Source organism: Scyliorhinus canicula, chromosome 17 (genome assembly GCF_902713615.1).
Source record: "Scyliorhinus canicula chromosome 17, sScyCan1.1, whole genome shotgun sequence".
NCBI classification, from domain to species: Eukaryota; Metazoa; Chordata; class Chondrichthyes; order Carcharhiniformes; family Scyliorhinidae; genus Scyliorhinus; species Scyliorhinus canicula.
The window spans coordinates 114,083,155-114,101,906 of NC_052162.1; the positions used below are offsets into that span (position 1 = coordinate 114,083,155).

Consider the following 18,752-nt stretch of genomic DNA (forward strand, 5'->3'; position numbering starts at 1 on the left):
ATTTTAAATAATCTTTATTGTCACAAGTAGGCTTACATTAACCCTGCAATGAAGTTACTGTGAAAAGCCCCAAGCTCCACATTTTGGCGCCTGTTCAGGCACACAGAGGGAGAATTCAGAATGTCCAAATGATCTAACAGCACGTCTTTCAGGGCTTGTGGGAGGAAACCGAAGCACCCGGTGGAATCATAGAATTTATAGTGCAGAAGGAGGGAATTCAACCCATCGAGTCTGCACCAGCCCCTGGAAAGAGCACTCCACCCAGCCCAGGCCTCCACCCCATCCCTGTAACCCACTTAACCTTTTTGGACACTAAGGGCAATTTATCATGGCCAATCCATTGTTTATCATGGCTAATCTACCTAACCTGCACATTTTTGGAGTGTGGGAGGAAACCGGAGCACCTGTACAAAACCTACGCAGACACGGGGAGGACGTGCAGACTCCACACAGCCAGTGACCCAAGCCGGAATCTAACCTGGGATCCTGGAGATGTGAAGCAACTGTGCTAACCACTGTGCTACCATGCTGCCCATCTTATCCTCAGACTATTACCTCTCGTTCTAGAATGCCTGAAAGACTTGCTGTTAGGTGAATTGAACATTCTGAATTCTCCTTCTGTGTCCCCTAACATGCGTCGGAATGTGGCGACTCGGGGAGTTTCACAGTACAACTTTATTACTGTGTTGTTTTTTAAATTTAAAGTACCCAATTCAGTTTTTCCAATTAAGTTGCAATTTTGTATGGCCAATCCACCTGGACTGCACATCTTTGGGTTGTGGGGGCGAAACACACGCAAACACGGGGAGAACGTGTAAACTCCGCATGGACAGTGACCCAGATCCGGAATCGAACCTGGGACCACGGTGCCATGAGGCGGCAATGCTAACCACTGTGCCACCGTGCTGCCCCATTGCCGTGTTAATGAGAGCCTACTTCAGACAAAGAGTGATTCTGCTGTTGTTGCTGTCCCAAACCTTATTGATCCTGAAGGTTGGGACTTATTTTTGCTGATGTTAGAGACTCCTGTCACTGAGATGGAGTTTAAAATTCTGGATTCAGGTCAAATGAACCACATTTGAATTGCACACACTGTGTCCTGTCCTTCCTGTAATTCAGTTGTGTCTGCTGATTGCTGGGTGATCAGTGTCTCTTTAAGAACTGCTGTTTGTGATCTTTCCACATTCATTCAGGAACTCTCAGCTGAAATTATTTTACAATAAAACAGTTCACTTTCAGCATCGCACCCAAACAAATGCATTGGTGTGAAATCAACAATTCCAAGTCGGAAATCTTCCACTGATTGAAATGACATAGAATGGACATCAAATAAACATGCCATAAGGTCCACCTGGTCTGTGATGGTTTTGATGCTCCACATATCATAGAATTTACAGTGCAGAAGGAGGCCATTCGGCCCATCGAGTCTGCACCGGCTCTTGGAAAGAGCACCCTACCCAAGTTCAACACCTCCACCCTATCCCAATAACCCAGTAACCCCACCCAACACTAAGGGCAATTTTGGACACTAAGGGCAATTTATCATGGCCAATCCACCTAACCTGCGGACTGTGTGAGGAAACCGGAGCACCCGGAGGAAACCCACGCACACACGGGGAGGATGTACAGACTCCGCACAGACAGTGGCCCAAGCCGGAATCGAATCTGGGACCCTGGCGCCGTGAAGCCATTGTGCTATCCACAATGCTACCGTGCTGCCCTTTATGTTTCCTCCCAGTCTTCTTCACCTTCACTGTCAGTCAGGGCTCAGTGGATAACACTCCTGCCTCTGAGTTCCAAAGGATATAAATTTAAGATGAATAGTGGTAGATATAGGGGGGGGGGGGGGGGGGGGGGGGATGTCAGAGATAGGTTCTTTACCCAGAGAGTAGTGGGGGCATGGAATGCACTGGCTGTGGAAGTAGTTGAGTCGGAAACATAAGGGACCTTCAAGTGGCTATTGGATAGGTACATGGATTATAGTAGAATGAGGGGGTGTAGATTAATTTGCTCTTAATCTAGGATAAAAGTTCGGCACAACATCGTGGGCCTAAGGGCCTGTTCTGTGCTGTATTTTGCTATGTTCTGGGTTCATTTCTCAATCAAAACTCATAGCTGCCCTCTAGTGCAGTGCTGAGGGAGTGCTGCTCTTTTGGAGGTGCCATCTTTCAAATGATGTGTGAAACTGTTGTCCCATTTTTCTCCTTTGGTGAATGTAAAATATCCCACATCATTCTTTTTGAAGAAGAGCAGTGGAGTTAAGTAGGGTAAAACTAACCTGTCTCCGACAGTCTAAATCCAGCTCACGTTCGCTATTTGTGGGTCAATATATATCCCTCAATCAACATCACAAAAACAGAACATTATTATCCTCCTGCTGTTTGTGGGATTTTGTTAACTGTCAATAGGTTGTAGGAAGATTACACACAGATACAGACAGGTTAAGTGAGTGGGCAACAATTTGCAGATGGAATATAATGTGGGGAAATTTGAATGTGTTCACTTTGGCAAGAAGAATAGAGAAACACAATTCTATTTAAATGGAGAGCGATTTCATTACTCAGTGTTACAGAGGGATCTGGGTGTCCTGGTGCAGGAATCACAAAATGTTAATATGAAGGTACATTAAGTGATTAGGAAAACAACTGAAAAATTCATGTTTCCCACAAGGGAAACAAAAGTTACAGCTGTGCAGGGCCTTGGTGAGACCACATCTGCAATATTGTGCACTATTTCTTCACTTTGTTTAAAACACAAAAATGTAATTGTGTTAACAGCAGTTCAGAGAAGGATCACTCGACTCATTCTCAGGATGAAGGGCTTCTCTTATACAGAAAGGTGGAACATGTTACGTCCATAGCCACTGGAGTTCAGAGGAAGGAGAGGTAATATTATTGAAACATTTACAATCCTAAGGTGATTCAATAGGGTGGAAATTAGGTGGATGTTTCCAAATATGAGAGAGACTAGAACCAGGAGACATAGTTCACCAAAATGAGATCCACCATTCAGCAGGTGATTGAGGAGAATGTATTTCTCACAGACGGTGTTTAGTCTGTGGAATTCTCTTCATCAGAGAACAGTGGGGCTGGGTCATTGAATATATTCAGGGCAGAGTTAGACAGATTATTGACAAAGGAGACAAGGGTTATGGGGGTGAGACAGGAAAGTGGAGTTGAGATCTCAGCCAGATTAGCAATGATCTTATAGAATTGGGCAGCAGGTTCAAAGAGCTGAATGGCATACTCCTGTTCCTATGTTCCCATCTTGTTTTGCCAAAATTTGCTGCCACGTTTCCTGCACAACAGTGACTGCACTTCAGAAAGTACATCATTGGCTGGAAAGCTCATTGAGAAATCCAGTGGCCCTGAAAGCTGTTATCCAAATCTAAAGCTACGTTAGAGTATCTGACACTTAAAGGGAGATGCTATTGAAGATATTTCATCACCGAGCTTATGTACAGTACAAATTATTAAAGACACAAATGTGTCAATGAGGTGAAGTCTAACAGCCAATTATGATAAAGTGGCTGACTCCAACTATTCTCCATGGAATCACCACTCTTTTTAGTGACTACGTATGGTTGCCATTACAAAAGAGATGTTGCTAAAAAAGCTAAAAGGTCTTTTTTTTTTTAAATATAATTTTTATTGGAATTTTTTACAGAAAATATAAAACATAACGACAAACAATGAAATGCAACAAAATAACCCATAATAACCGTACCATCCCCAGACCGTATCGACGCATGTATCCCATCCCCCACCCCCCCAACCCCAATGAACAACAAAAGAACTTCAAAATAAATTTAAATTAAATAAACAAACATAGTCATATGCCTTTACCTGCAGATACCTGAACATGTTCCCCGGGGGAGCCCAAATTTCTCCTCCAACTCCCCCAGGCTCGCAAACCTCCCATCAATAAACAGGTCCCTCAGCTGTCTGACGCCCGCTCTGTACCAACCCTGAAATCCCCCATCAATGTTCCCGGGGACGAACCTATGGTTCCCCCTTACCGGAGCCTCCATCGAGCCCCCCACTTCTCCCCTATGTCGTCTCCACTGCCCCCAAATCTTGAGGGTAGCCGCCACCACCGGACTCGTGGTATACCTCGTAGGAGGGAGCGGCCACGGCGCCGTTACCAGGGCCCCCAGGCTTGTATCTCCACAGGACGCCCTCTCCATCCGTTTCCATGCTGCCCCCTCCCCCTCCATTACCCACTTGCGCACCATCGACACATTGGCCGCCCAATAATACCCAGAGAGATTGGGTAACGCCAGCCCCCCCCATCTCTACCCCGCTCTAAGAAGACCCTCTTCACCCTCGGGGTCCCATGCGCCCAAACAAAGCTCATGATGCTGCTCGTAACCCTTCTAAAAAAGGCCCTAGGGATAAAGATGGGCAAACACTGAAAAAGGAACAAGAACCTCGGGAGAACCGTCATTTTGACGGACTGCACTCTACCCGCCAACCATAGCGGCACCATGTCCCACCTTTTAAATTCCTCTTCCATCTGCTCCACCAGCCTGGTAAAATTAAGCTTATGGACAGTCCCCCAACTCCTGGCCACCTGCACCCCCAGGTATCTGAAACTCTCACTGCCCTCTTAAATGGGAGTCTCCCGATTCCCTCCTCCTGATCACCCGGGTGTACTACAAATACCTCACTCTTGCCTAAATTTAACTTGTAGCCCGAGAAGCCCCCAAATTCCGCTAACAGCTCCATCACCCCCGGCATTCCCCCTTCTGGATCCGCCACATACAACAGCAGGTCGTCCGCATACAGCGATACACGATGTTCCTCCCCACCCCGCACCAGACCCCTCCATCTCCCTGACTCCCTCAACGCCATAGCCAAAGGTTCAATCGCCAGTGCAAAGAGCAAGGGGGACAGGGGGCACCCCTGCCTGGTCCCACGGTAGAGCCTAAAGTACTCCGATCTCCTTCCATTTGTAACTACACTCGCCATCGGAGCCGCGTAGAGCAGCCTCACCCATTTGATGAATCCCTCCCCGAATCCGAACCGCTCTAGCACCTCCCACAGGTACCCCCACTCAACTCTATCAAACGCTTTCTCCGCATCCAGCGCCACCACTATCTCCGCCTCCCCCTCCACTGCCGGCATCATAATAACATTTAGCAGTCTCCGCACATTCGTGTTGAGCTGCCGTCCCTTGACAAATCCTGTCTGATCCTCGTGTATCACCCCTGGCACACAGTCCTCTATCCTGGTGGCCAGGATCTTCGCCAGCAACTTAGCGTCAACATTGAGGAGCGAGATAGGCCTGTATGATCCACACTGCAAGGGGTCCTTATCCCGCTTTAGGATCAGAGAGATCAGTGCCCACGACATCGTCGGGGGCAAAGCCCCCCCCCCCCCCCCCCCATGCCTCATTGAAAGCTCGCACCAACAGGGGGCCCACCAGATCCGCATACTTTTTATAAAATTCCACCGGGAACCCGTCCGGTCCCGGCGCCTTACCTGACTGCATTTGTCCAATCCCCCTGACTAGCTCCTCCAACTCTATCGGCGCCCCCAGCCCCTCTACCAGCTCCTCTTGAACCCTTGGGAACTGTAGCCTGTTCATGAAGCTCTCCATCCCCCCTCTCCCCATCGGAGGTTCTGACCGGTACAGTTCCTCGTAGAAGTCCCTAAATACCCCATTTACTTCTGTCCCCTTCTGCACTACATTCCCACCCCTATCCGTCACTCCACCAATTTCCCTAGCCGCATCTCGCCTGCGGAGCTGATGCGCCAACATCCTGCTCGCCTTCTCCCCATACTCATATACCGTGCCCTGCGACGTCCTCCACTGTGTCTCCGCCTTTCTGGTGGTCAACAAGTCAAATTTGGCCTGCAAACTGCGCCGTTCCCCCAGCAACCCCTCCTCCGGTGCCTCCGCGTATCTCCTGTCCACATCCAGGAGCTCCCCCACCAGTCTCTCCCTCTCCTTCCTCTCCCTCCTTTCCCTATGGGCCCGAATAGAGATCAGCTCCCCCCGGATCACTGCTTTCAGAGCCTCCCAGACCATCCCCACCCGGACCTCCCCCGTATCATTGATATCAAGATACCCCTCAATACTTCCCCGGACCCTCCTACACACCTCCTCATCAGCCAGCAGCCCCACATCCAGGCGCCAGAGCGGGCGCTGGTCCCGCGCCTCCCCCATCTCCAGATCAACCCAGTGTGGGGAAGCTAAAAGGTCTTAAAATTGACAAATCTCCTGGCCCCGATGGGCTACATCCTAGAGTTCTGAGGGAAGTGGCTGAAGAAATAGCGGAAGCGTTGGTTGAGATCTTTCAAAAATCACTGGAGTCAGGGAAAGTCCCGGACGATTGGAAGATCGCTGTTGTAACCCCCTTGTTCAAGAAAGGATCAAGACAAAAGATGGAAAATTATAGGCCAATTAGCCTAACCTCGGTTGTTGGTTAAATTCTAGAATCGATCGTTAAGGATGAGATTTCTAAATTCTTGGAAGAGCAGGGTCGGATTAGAACAAGTCAACATGGATTTAGTAAGGGGAGGTCGTGCCTGACGAACCTGTTAGAATTCTTTGAGGAGGTGACAAGTAGGTTAGACCAGGGGAACCCAGTGGATGTGGTCTATCTGGATTTCCAAAAGGCCTTTGATAAGGTGCCACACAGGAGGCTGCTGAGTAAGGTGAGGGCCCATGGTGTTCGAGGTGAGCTACTGGCATGGGTTGAGGATTGGCTGTCTGACAGAAGGCAGAGAGTTGGGATAAAAGGTTCTTTTTCGGAATGGCAGCCAGTGACCAGCGGTGTCCCACAGGGTTCAGTGTTGGGGCCGCAGCTGTTCACCATATATATTAATGATCTGGATGAAGGGACTGGGGGCATTCTAGCGAAGTTTGCCGATGATACGAAGTTAGGTGGTCAGGCAGGTAGTGCTGAGGAAGTGGGGAGGCTGCAGAAGGATCAAGACAGTTTGGGAGAGTGGTGCAGGAAATGGCTGATGCAATTCAACGTGAGAAAATGTGAGGTCTTGCACTTTGGAAAAAAGAATCCAAGCATAGACTACTTTCTAAACGGTGAGAAAATTCATAATGCCAAAGTACAAAGGGATCTGGGAGTGCTAGTCGAGGATTCCCTAAAGGTAAACATGCAGGTTGAATCTGTGATTAAGAAAGCAAATGCAATGTTGTCATTTATCTCAAGAGGGTTGGAATATAAAAGCAGCGATGTGCTACTGAGCCTTTATAAGGCTCTGGTTAGGCCCCATTTGGAGTACTGAGTCCAGTTTTGGGCCCCACATCTCAGGATGGACATACTGGCACTGGAGCGTGTCCAGCGGAGATTCACAGGGATGATCCCTGGAATGGCGGGTCTAACATATGAGGAACGGCTGAGGATCCTGGGATTGTATTCATTGGAGTTTAGAAGGTTAAGGGGAGATCTAATAAAAACTTACAAGATAATACATGGCTTAGAAAGGGTGGACGCAAAGAAACTGTTTCCGTTAGGCGAGGAGACGAGGACCCGTGGGCACAGCCTTAGAATTAGAGGGAGTAAATTCAGAACAGAAATGCGGAGACATTTCTTCAGCCAGAGAGTGGTGGGCCGGTGGAATTCATTGCCGCGGAGTGCAGTGGAGGCCGGGACGCTAAATGGCTTCAAGGCAGAGATAGATAAATTCTTGATGTCGCGAGGAATTAAGGGCTACGGGGAGAATGCTGGTAGGTGGAGTTGAAATGCCCATCAGCCATGATTGAATGGCGGAGTGGACTCGATGGGCCGAATGGCCTTACTTCAACTCCTATGTCTTATGGTCTTACAATGTACTGACATCACTAAACCTAAACACGTAGAGCTTCCATACTCATCGATCCCCAAACAGGCTGAATGTGCCCTACACCCAAAGTGGGGAGTCACAGGAACAGGGTACAGAGGAGCTAAAGAGAAAGCATTTGGGTCCAGAACATTGTAAATATCCTTTTACGTTGTCTGTCATTGAGCCTCAACTCATTTTCTGCCTTTTATAACCATGTTCAGTTTCATTAATAAACTTTTATCAGGAAAAATATTTGATTTTTGTTAACTTTTCTTGATTAGACTGATGCACATTAAGGATAGCGGGTAAGTGGGGTTGACAGGCTCTTTAACAAAAAGTGAGTCCCTCTAAGGCAGTGTTTTTCAAACGGTTTTACTTAGTACCCATTTTTGCCAACTGGTCGATCATCGTGACCCACATTGGCCGAACTTTACGACCGATGTCAGCCGATCTTTGCGGGCCACGTCGGCTGACCCATGTGACTCTCAATGGCCGACCTTCGCGACCCACTATTCTTACTGACCTTTAATGTGACAGGTGAGCCTGCTTGGTCCTCACAATCTCACTCGCTTTGTTATTCAATCTTTCGTTCCTGACAATGACTTCAGCAGATTATTTAAGATCTCACTGCATCCATTGAAAAAAATGAAGACATTTATCCTCAAACTCGCCATGTTTCGTCTTCAAATGTCTTTGAAGTTTTGAGGGTTTTAAACTTTCATTTCCTAGTGCTTCCCTGCATATAACACACTTTGAATCCTGATTTGCAGTGGTACAATAAATAACACATACCTCAAGTAATCATCTTTAAGCTGCTTTGTTCCTGTTCGCAGCTTCTTCTTCATGGGTTGTTCACCAGAGGCCCTGGAGTTCAAAATGGAGGAATCACTCTCGTGCGCCCAGAGTACGTGATGTCAGTGTGGCCTGCTGTCTGCCACCACTCCAGACAGAAGACTCCAGCCATTTTAAAAAATTCTGCTCCTTAGCAGCGCACTGACATCAGGAGGCCGCGTTCTACCCCGCTGGGCTCCGGGCCTGCACACTGCTGAGGGGGCACCTTCGCAGGGAACAGCCGGCATTCTAAAAGCTGGTTGCGCCATTGAGCACAAATTCCCGTGATCCGGAACGCCACGGCATGACCCTCCCGATACCCGCCCAGGACCCACCCACGGGTCGTGCCATTGGATTTGAAAATGACTGCTCCAAGGTAATTGGCAAAGGAGCCAGTCGGGTAGATGAGATTTTATTTTTTGACACAGCGAGCTGTTCTGATCTGCCTGAAAGCTGATTCAGTAGTATCTTTCCAAAGGGTAAACACTTGAAAGGTAAGAATTTGCAGGGCTGCGGGGAAAGAGGAGAGCAGTTGGATGAATCAGTGAGTCCTTCCAAAGAGATAGCAGGGGCATGATGGGCCAAATGGTCTCCTCCCGCACCCTGTGAATCTGAGCCTCCTGCTTTTGTGCGGGTTAAAAGGGACAGATTTCATTGCAGCCTCTTCCCTGTATATGTATTTAAAGAGATGGGTTTCTCTTTAGCTCTGAGTGACCGATATAACAATTGGTTGGAACCTATTTCCCAGTCAGTCCTCCAGCACCTTCCTGTCTCTCTATTAGTGCAACGCCCATGGCAGTTTCCCAACTGGGGCACAGGCAGAACAACCCAAATAAGATGTTAAACTGAGGCCCTGTCTGCCCCTCTCAGGTGGGTGTAAAAGTTCCCACAGCCACTATTTTGAAGAAGGGCAGGGGAGTTATCCCCGGTGTCCTGGTCAATATTTATCCCTCAATCAACATCACTAAAAACACATCATCTGCTCATTATCACATTGCTGTGTGTGGGATCTTGCTGTGTGTAAATTGGCTGCTGCTTTTCCGACATTACAACAGTGACTGCACTTCAAAAGTACTTCATTGGCTGTAAAGCACTTTGGGACGTCCTGTGGTTGTGAAAGGCGCTATAGAAATGCAAATTTTTTAATTAAAGATTTAGGTTTTCTGATCTTGTTATGTGGAACTTTATTGATTTCAGCCACTCCCAATTTACCATTTAATAAATTCACTTTGGTTCAGACAAGGCAATTAAGACAAAGACAGAATTCTCTTGATATTAAATTTCAAAAGTTTATTCAAAGAAACTTTAAGACATTGACTTTTACAACTTCATGTGGGTGATCAGTCTGTAGAAGCGTAACCCTCTCTGGCTCCTTCTTTGACAGTAATTCTTGTGGAATTCAGCCTCGAAAGTCTGGCTCCTTTGACAGTAATTTCCTTGGAACTCGGCCTCGGGAATCTTCAGTACTTGGCCAGCAAGGAAGACCTTCAGAACCTCTACTTTTATCCCCAAAGTGACCATTACCTCACGTCAGAGTTGGGGCTGTTGTAACATGACCATTGGTCAATTTGGTCACTGGATTAATTGAATTGGATCCCCAATTACTGACACCACCTTCTCTCATTATCTCAGACAGGAATACAATAGAACTGTTTCATACTATCCCTTTATCTGATTCTATACAATCCCTTATTCATACAGTTTCAAATGTTGAGGCTAATCAGAGCTTGAAGGTCTCTTGCCAGTACATTTATCCTCATTGCACATTCTTTACATACACAATTAAGCTTTTACATTTTTACAGCAAATGAAAATTGGGGCACGATCTAATGGCCACGATGCGCAAGGCGTGAATCCAAGTGCAGCAGTTAGATCGCAGGAGAGTCTGAAATCAGGCACCGCACCAATCGGCTTCCAATCTAACCGGCCTATCCTCATTGGCGGGCCATTGGAGGCCCCCGAGTGGTCTGGGATCGGGCAGGGTGGCACCCCCCCGAGAACGTGTGCACCTTGGCACTGCCAGACAGGCACCATGGCACCACAAACCTGGGTATTTCACACTCTGCCCATTCATTAAGATCACTCATAAAGACTGAGTCTTGATTTTGTGCAACAACCATGTCTTTCTCTCCATTTCAAATCCCCTGTGAAAATCCAAACAGTATATTGTGAAATTATTAGATTTAAAACAGAACAAGCTGTTGGGATTCACTGCCTGACAAAGGTGCAGGAAGTCAATTCAACTGCAACTTTCAAAAGGGAACTGGACAGATTCTGTGGGAAAAGAAACTTACCAGGCCGATGGAACTAGTCAGATAGTTCACTCAAAGAGCTAGCATGGGAACAATAGGCAGGATGGCCTCTTTCTGAGACTCGTTTGCATTTGAAGAAAGTGTGAAAAACCTGGAAGCCACTTCCTACGAGGGGGCTAGAAGCGGAGATTATGGAATGTTTCCAAAAGGAAATTGGATGGGCTTTTGAGGGAAATAAACTGACAGGGATATGGGGATAGATCAGGGCAATGGTTTGATCTACAGAGATCTACAAGTTGTGAATCTCTGGAATTCTCTACACCAGAGGCTGTGGAAGTTCAGTCATTGAGTGTGTTTAAAACAGAGACTGACAGATTTCTAAATATCAATGACACAAAGAGATATGGGGATAGTGTGGGGGAAAAGGCATTGAAGTGGATGATCAGCCATGATCGTATTGAATGGTGGAGCAGGTTTGATGGGCTGAATGGCCAACTCCTGCTCCTATGTTCCAATGATACAAAGATAGTCAGGAAAGTAAATTGTGAAGGGGATATAAGGTTAAAAAGTTATATGTTAAATGAGTGGAATAAGATCTGCCAAATGGAGAATAACGTGGGTCCATGTTGGCCAGAAGAATATAAAATCTTATTATCTAAATGGTGAGAGATTGCAGAGCTCTGAGATTCAGAGGGATTTGGGTGTCCAAGAGCATGAATCACAAAAGGCGAGTGTTGGAACCAACAATTCTACGGACACGTGCTTGTAGGATTAGAATAGCGGTTTTAATATACTTACAACAGAGCCAGCCTATTAGCCATTGAACCTTCGGTGAACTGGCCGGCTGACCATGAGGCACTGACCTTTTATACAGCAGCTTCCGGGGGAGGAGTCCTGGGCAGAGCCAAGGGAGAAGCCCCATACAACTCGAGCATTCCCAGAGCTACTCCCCCTGGAGGACAGGTAGTGCAACTGCACTTACAATACAGACACATGTATATACAGAATATAATCCGGTGTGAACCACATTCACCACATTCACCCCCTGTGAAAAAATCGAGTCTAGCAGGGGTGGTGGCTCACAGAGTTAGTCTGTCCGGTGGATGAATTGTTCTTTTCGATCTGCGGAGCACCGGCGTTGCAGCCTCTTGCGGAGGCTGTGTGGGTGTTGAGAGCTGGGGTACGATGGCAGACTCCGGGGTGGGTCTCGTCCGAACTTCATACACCTCTGGCTCGACCGGAGACTGGGGGCGCTAGGGGTGGGCTGGTTCTGGCGCGTGGAACCGGTGGGGCGAGCTTGCAGAAATGGGGGCGCGAGGGGGCGGCAGCATAGGGAACGGGGTAAGGGGTTCCTCAGCAGGGGTGGGGGCTGGATCCAGCGGGTGCCAGGTCGCGAAGGGATACTGTGTCCTGGCGACCGTCCGGGAACTCCACGAATGCGTACTGGGGGTTGGAATGGAGGAGGTGCACCTTTTCAACAAGGGGGTCAGTTTTGTGCCCCCTGACGTGCTTCCTCAGGAGGACCGGGCCTGGTGTCCTCAGCCACGCCGGAAGTGAGACTCCCGTGGTAGTTCTCCTAGAAAAAATGAAGAGTCGCTCGTGAGGGGTTTGATTTGTAGCTGTACAGAGGAGGTATCTGATTGAGTGGAGCACGTCTGGGAGGACTTCTTGCCATTGGGAGACTTGGAGTTTTCTAGACCGGAGGGTCAGTAGGACAGTCTTCCAGACCGTTGCGTTCTCCCTCTCCACCTGCCCGTTCCCCCTGGGGTTGTAGCTGGTAGTCCTGCTCGAGGCGATGCCCTTGTTGAGCAGGTACTGACGCAGTTCGTCGCTCATAAAGGACGAACCCCGGTCGCTGTGCACGTAGCTGGGGAAACCGAACAGGGTGAAGACACTATGCAGGGCCCTAATGACTGTGTGGGAGGTCATATCAGGGCATGGAATGGCAAAAAGGAATCGGGAGAACTCGTCAATGATGTTGAGGAAATAAATGTTCTTGTTAGTGGAGGGGAGTGGCCCTTTGAAATCGATCGCAAGGCGTTCAAAGGGCCTCGAAGCCTTGACCAGGTGGGCCCTGTCTGGTCTATAGAAGTGCTGTTTGCACAGATCGGGCAGTCCCTGGTGACCGCTTTTACCTCCTTGTTGGAGAAAGGCAGGTTTTGGGCTCTGATGTAGTGGGCGAGCCGGGTGACCCCTGGATGGCAGAGATCAACGTGGATGGCTTTCAGACGGCTGATCTGCGCACTGGCGCATGTCCCGCGGGATAGGGCATCCGAGGGCTCGTTGAGCTACCCCGGTCGATATTTAATATCATAACTATAGGTGGAGAGTTCGATCCTCCACTGAAGGATTTTATCATTTTTTATTTTGCCCTTTGCGAGTTGTCAAACATAAAGGCAACCGATCGTTGATCGGTGATGAGGGTGAACCTCCTACCTGCGAGGTAGTGCCTCCAGTGACGAACAGCCTCCACGATGGCTTGTGCTTCCTTCTCGACTGAGGAGTGTCGGAGTTCTGAAGCGGATAGGGTATGGGAGAAAAATGCAACGGGCCTCCCTGCCTGATTTAAAGTGGCTGCTAGAGCTACCTCTGAGGCGTCGCTCTCAACCTGAAAGGGGGTGGATTCATCCACCGCCTGCATGGCTGCTTTGGCAATGTCCTCCTTGATGCAGCTGAAGGCCTGGCGTGCCTCAGCTGACAAGGGAAATCGTGTGGCCTTAAAGAGTGGGCGTGCTTTGTCCGCATATTGAGGGACCCACTGGGCGTAGTATGAGAAGAACCCCAAGCACCATTTGAGGGCCTTGGGGCAATGAGGGAGGGGGAGTTCTAAGAGGGGGCGCATGCGGTCCGGGTCTGGGCTCAGGACTCCGTTCTGCACGACGTAGTCGAGGATGGCCAGTCTGTTTGTGCGGAAAACGCATTTCTCCTTGTTATAAGTGAGATTTAATTTCTGTGCCGTTTGGAGAAAACGGTGGAGGTTGGCGTCGTGGTCCTGCTGGTCATAGCCGCAGATGGTAACATTGTCCAGATACGGAAATGTGGCCCGCAGCCCGTACTGGTCTACCATTCGGTCAATTGCTCGTTGGAACACCGAAACCCCGTTAGTGACGCCGAAAGGGACCCGGAGGAAATGGAAGAGGCGGCCATTGGCCTCGAATGCCGTGTAGTGGCGGTCCTCCGGGCGGATTGGGAGCTGGTGGTATGCAGACTTCAGATCCACCGTGGAAAATAGCCGATATTGGCCGATCTGATTAACCATGTCTGCAATTCTGGGGAGGGGATACGCGTCTAGGAGCTTAAAGCGATTTATGGTCTGGCTATAGTCGACGACCATGCAAAATGTTTCCCCGGTCTTGACGACCACCACCTGAGCTCTCCAGGGACTATTACTGGCCTCTATGATCCCCTCACTGAGCAGCCGTTGGACCTCCGATCGGATAAAGACCTTATCCTGTAGGCTGTATCGCCTGCTGCGAGTAGCTACTGGCTTGCAATCTGGAGTGAGATTGGCGAAGAGCGGAGGGGGGGAGAGGCGCAGTGTGGTTAGGCTGCAGATAGTGAGTGGGGGCAGGGGCCCGCCGAAGCTGAGGGTGAGGCTCTTGAGGTTGCACTGGAAATCCAGGCCTAATAAGAGTGGCGCGCAGAGGTCGGGCAGGACATAAAGTTTAAATTTAGAATAACTAGCGCCTCGAATTGTGAGCGTAGCAACGGTGCGTCCTTGTATTTGGACTGAGTGGGAGCCCGAAGCGAGGGCGATAGTTTGGCTCACCGGAAAAATAGAAAGCGAACAACGTCTTACCAGCTCTGGATGTATAAAGCTCTCGGTGCTCCCGGAGTCAAAGAGGCATGGCGTGCTGTACCCGTTGATCTGGACCTCCGCCATCGAACTTCGTAGGTGCTTGGGGCGGGATTGATCCAGGGTGACTGAGCTGAGTTGCGGGTAGTCGGCGGCTTGATCAGCTGAGCTGGAGTGGCCCCGTGATGACTGCCCTCTGAGTTCGTAGTCGTTGAGGTGAGTTTCAGAGTTTGAAGGGGATGGATCCCAAGATGGCTGCCCCCATGAGTCGTACATGGCCGGCCGCATGGAGGAGGATTGCCAAGCTGGCTGCCCCCATGAGTCGCACATGGCCGGCCGCATGGAGGAGGATTGCCGAGATGGCTGCCCCCATGAGTCGTACATGGCCGGCCGCATGGAGGAGGATTGCCGAGATGGCCGCCCCCATGAGTCGCACATGTCAGGTGGAGACGGAGTCGGCATACAGGCTGCAGCATTTCGGGGCCTGCAGGCCTGTGAATTCAGGGAACATGTGCTTTGAGCCGTGGGAGGGTTAGAGGCTGGGGCTTTCTTCGCCAGACACACTCTGGCATAGTGTCCTTTTCGCCCGCAGCTGCTGAAGGTCGCGTTACGGGCCGGGCAGTGCTTTGGCCACAGAAATGGCAGGCTGAAGCAGCCGAGTAGCTGGCTGGGGCAGCAGAGTAACTGGCTTTGGCAGCGCGGTAGCTGGGGGGCCGTGCGGCACAGACTTGGGGGGGTCTGTTGGTCGGGGGTCCACGATGAGGTCGTGGGGTCTGCGGGAAACGAGGTGTGGCTGTGGAAGGAAACTTCCATAGTGGTAGCAGCCTCCACAGTAGTGTCTAAGTCCTGGGCCCCCTTTTCTAGCAGTCTTTGGCGCACATAGTTAGACCTAAGGCCCGCCACGAAAACGTCCCGCACAGCAAGCTCCCTATGTTCAGCCGCGGTAACGGCTTGATAATTACAGTCATTGGAAAGATTGTTCAATTCCCTTACAAACTCGGTTAGCATTTCTGTAGGCCGCTGACGGCGGGTCGTAAACACGTGGCGTGCATAAACCTCGTTAATGGGCCTAACGTACATTTTGTCCAATATTGCCAGCGCTGCGGTGTAAGAACTGACCGGATTTAGCTGTGTGGAGATTCTGTGGCTTACCCTCGCGTGCAGTAGGCTGAGTTTTAGTTCCTCCATTGTTTCGGCAGTGCTGGCTTCTGTCAGGTAGGCTTTAAAACATCTCAGCCAGTGGGAAAAAAATTCCTTAGCCTCTGCATCTTCTGGGTCGAGTTCTAGGCGTCCGGGCTTGAGGGCTGCTTCCATGATTTCTTCGACTGTTTCCTGAGTATATTAAATTGTTGGAACCAACAATTCTACGGACACGTGCTTGTAGGATGTAGAGCATCAGTTTTTTGGGGATTTATTGACTTCCCATCCTGTTAATTTCTCCAGCACTGCTTTTTCACTCAGCCTAATAACTTTCAGTTCCTCGTGATCACTAGCTCCTCGGTTCTCTAGTGTTTTTGGGATGATTTCTGTATCTTCCTCCGTGAAGACAGACACACATTGTTTAGTTTCTCTGCCATTTCCCTATTCCCCATTATAAACTTTCCTGTCTCTGCCTGGAATGGACCCACATTGGCCTTTGCTAATCTTTTCCTTTCTCTTTATCAGTTTCTTGCTCCTTCTTTGCTGAATTTGAAAACAAGTTCCCAATCTTCCGGCTTACTACTATTTTGGCAGGGCAGCACGATGGCGCAGTATTAAGCACTGCTGCCTCGCGGCGCCGAGGTCCCAGGTTCCATCCCGACTCTGGGTGACTGTCTGTGTGGAGTTTGCACATTTCCCCTTGTTTGCGTGGGTTTCACCCCCACAATCCAAAGATGTGCAGGGTAAGTGGATTGACCACGCTAAATTGCCCCTCAATTGGAATAAGATGAATTGGGCACTCTAAATTTATAATTAAAAAAAGGTTACTACTATTGTGGCCACCTGATGAGCCTCTTTCTTTGATCTAATGGAATCTTTAACTTTTCTTGGAAGCTACCATTTCGTCACTTTTCCCATAGGATTTTTGTTTCTTAATAGAATCTATATTTTATGTAAATATGTAACAGATCCTTAAATGCTAGTGCTTGCCTGTCTAACATCATAACTTTTATTGGCAGTAACGAATCTGCCACATACAACTTGCCCCTCATACCTCAACAGTTTCCTTCTGTGAGAAACATCCATATCAATTAAGGAAAGAAACCATATCACCACCTTAGCCCATCTTCACGGCAATGTGGCACGCATCGGGGTACTTCCAAACAGAAATGCAAACTAAATATCTTTTCACTTCCAAACACTCTCTCACTCTGTGAACCTCGTGAAATTTGAAACCAAGTATTTTTAACAAGGCTCAAAGAGCATCAGCCCACTGAAGGCAAAGTCGTGGGAACGGCCAGTCCAGCAGGAAAAAACACTCCGACCCTCCCTATCGACCACCTGACAAAGTGAATGAAATGCAATGCTGCATTGAATTGAAAGCAGAAACAATCACAGCAGAATCCAACCCCTGTAATCACTTGTGAACTTGTTGGTGTCTCAGCAGGTTGGATGAATCACAAAATCCCTTCCCATACTTGGAGCAGATGAACGGCCTCTCCCCAGTGTGAACTCGCTCGTGTGTCTGCAGGCTGGACAATTGAGTGAATCCCTTCCCACACTGAGGGCAGGTGAAAGGCCTCTCCCCAGTGTGAACTCGCTGATGTGTCTGCAGGTTGGATGAATCACTGAATCCTTTCCCACACTGCGAGCAGGTAAATGGCTTCTCCCCAGTGTGAACTCGCTGATGTGTCTGCAGGGTGACAAAATGACTGAATCCCTTCCCACACTGAGAGCAGATGAACGGCCTTTCCCCAGTGTGAACTCGCTGGTGTGTCTGCAGGTGAGCTAACTGAGTGAATCTCTTTTCACACTGAGAGCAGGTGAACGGCCTCTCCCCAGTGTGAACTCGCTGGTGTGTCCGCAAGTGGGAGGAATTACTGAATCCCTTCTCACACTGAGAGCAGATGAACGGCCTTTCCCCAGTGTGAACTTGCTGGTGTGTCCTCAGGTGGGATAACTGAATGAATCCCTTATCACAATGAGAGCAGGTGAATGGTCTCTCCCCAGTGTGAACTCGCTGGTGTGTCTGCAGGTGGGCTAACTGAGTGAATCTCTTTTCACACTGAGAGCAGGTGAAAGGCCTCTCCCCAGTGTGAACTCGCTGGTGTGTCCTCAGGTGGGATAGCTGAATGAATCCCTTCCCACACTGAGAGCAGATGAACGGCCTTTCCCCAGTGTGAACTCGCTGGTGTGTCCTCAGGTGGGATAACTGAATGAATCCCTTATCACACACAGAGCAGGTGAATGGTCTCTCCCCAGTGTGAACTCGCTGGTGTGTCCGCAAATCAGCTAACTGAGTGAATCCCTTCCCACACTGAGAGCAGGTGAATGGCGTCTGCCCAGTGTGAACTCGCTGGTGTCTCTGCAGGTGGGATAATTGAGTGAATGCCGTTTCACACTGAGAGCAGCTGAACGGCCTCTCCCCAGTGTGACTGCGCCGATGAATCTCCAGCACAGACGGGCATCTGAATCCCTTTCCACAGTCCCCACATTTCCAGGGTTTCTCCATGGTGCCAGTGTCCTTGTGTCTTTACAATCAGTTAAAGCCTCGTCCACACACAGGACACATGTACAGTCTCTCCCGGCTGTGAATAGTCCAATGATTTTTCAGGCTGTGGAACTGGTTAAAGCTCTTTCCACAGTCAGTGCTCTGGAACAATCTCACTCGGGTGTCCATATGTCTTTGTGCTTTTCCAGTCACACTGATGGTTAAAATTTTTTGAAGCTGACAGATCGGGCAAACATTGCTCCTTCTTAATTCAAAGTCTGACCATATTAAGTTGCCAAATATTTCAGTGACTGTCGGATTGAGACGTGACATTTGAGATTTCTGTCTCTACTTCGTCATCATCTAATATCCTGAAAAAAGAATTGACAAAATACATCACTGTCAGTACAGGGTAGAAATTCAGATAATTCTAGTTTCTCTGGAACATTCTT

At 49.0% G+C, this 18,752-nt stretch overlaps 1 protein-coding gene across 1 annotated transcript in view; it reads right to left on the reverse strand.

Annotated features, from left to right (window-relative positions):
- The window catches only part of LOC119952150 (oocyte zinc finger protein XlCOF6-like), a 29,922-nt gene that overhangs the window by 4,406 nt on the left and 6,764 nt on the right, over positions 1 to 18,752 (reverse strand). Inside the window, exons 2-3 of the mRNA XM_038775740.1 lie at positions 17,271 to 18,671; positions 1,900 to 1,913 (exon numbers count right to left, since the gene is read on the reverse strand). Of these exons, the coding sequence (XP_038631668.1) occupies positions 1,900 to 1,913; positions 17,271 to 18,321 (1,065 nt within the window). The 5' untranslated portion in view covers positions 18,322 to 18,671. The remainder of the gene's footprint in view (positions 1 to 1,899; positions 1,914 to 17,270; positions 18,672 to 18,752) is intronic.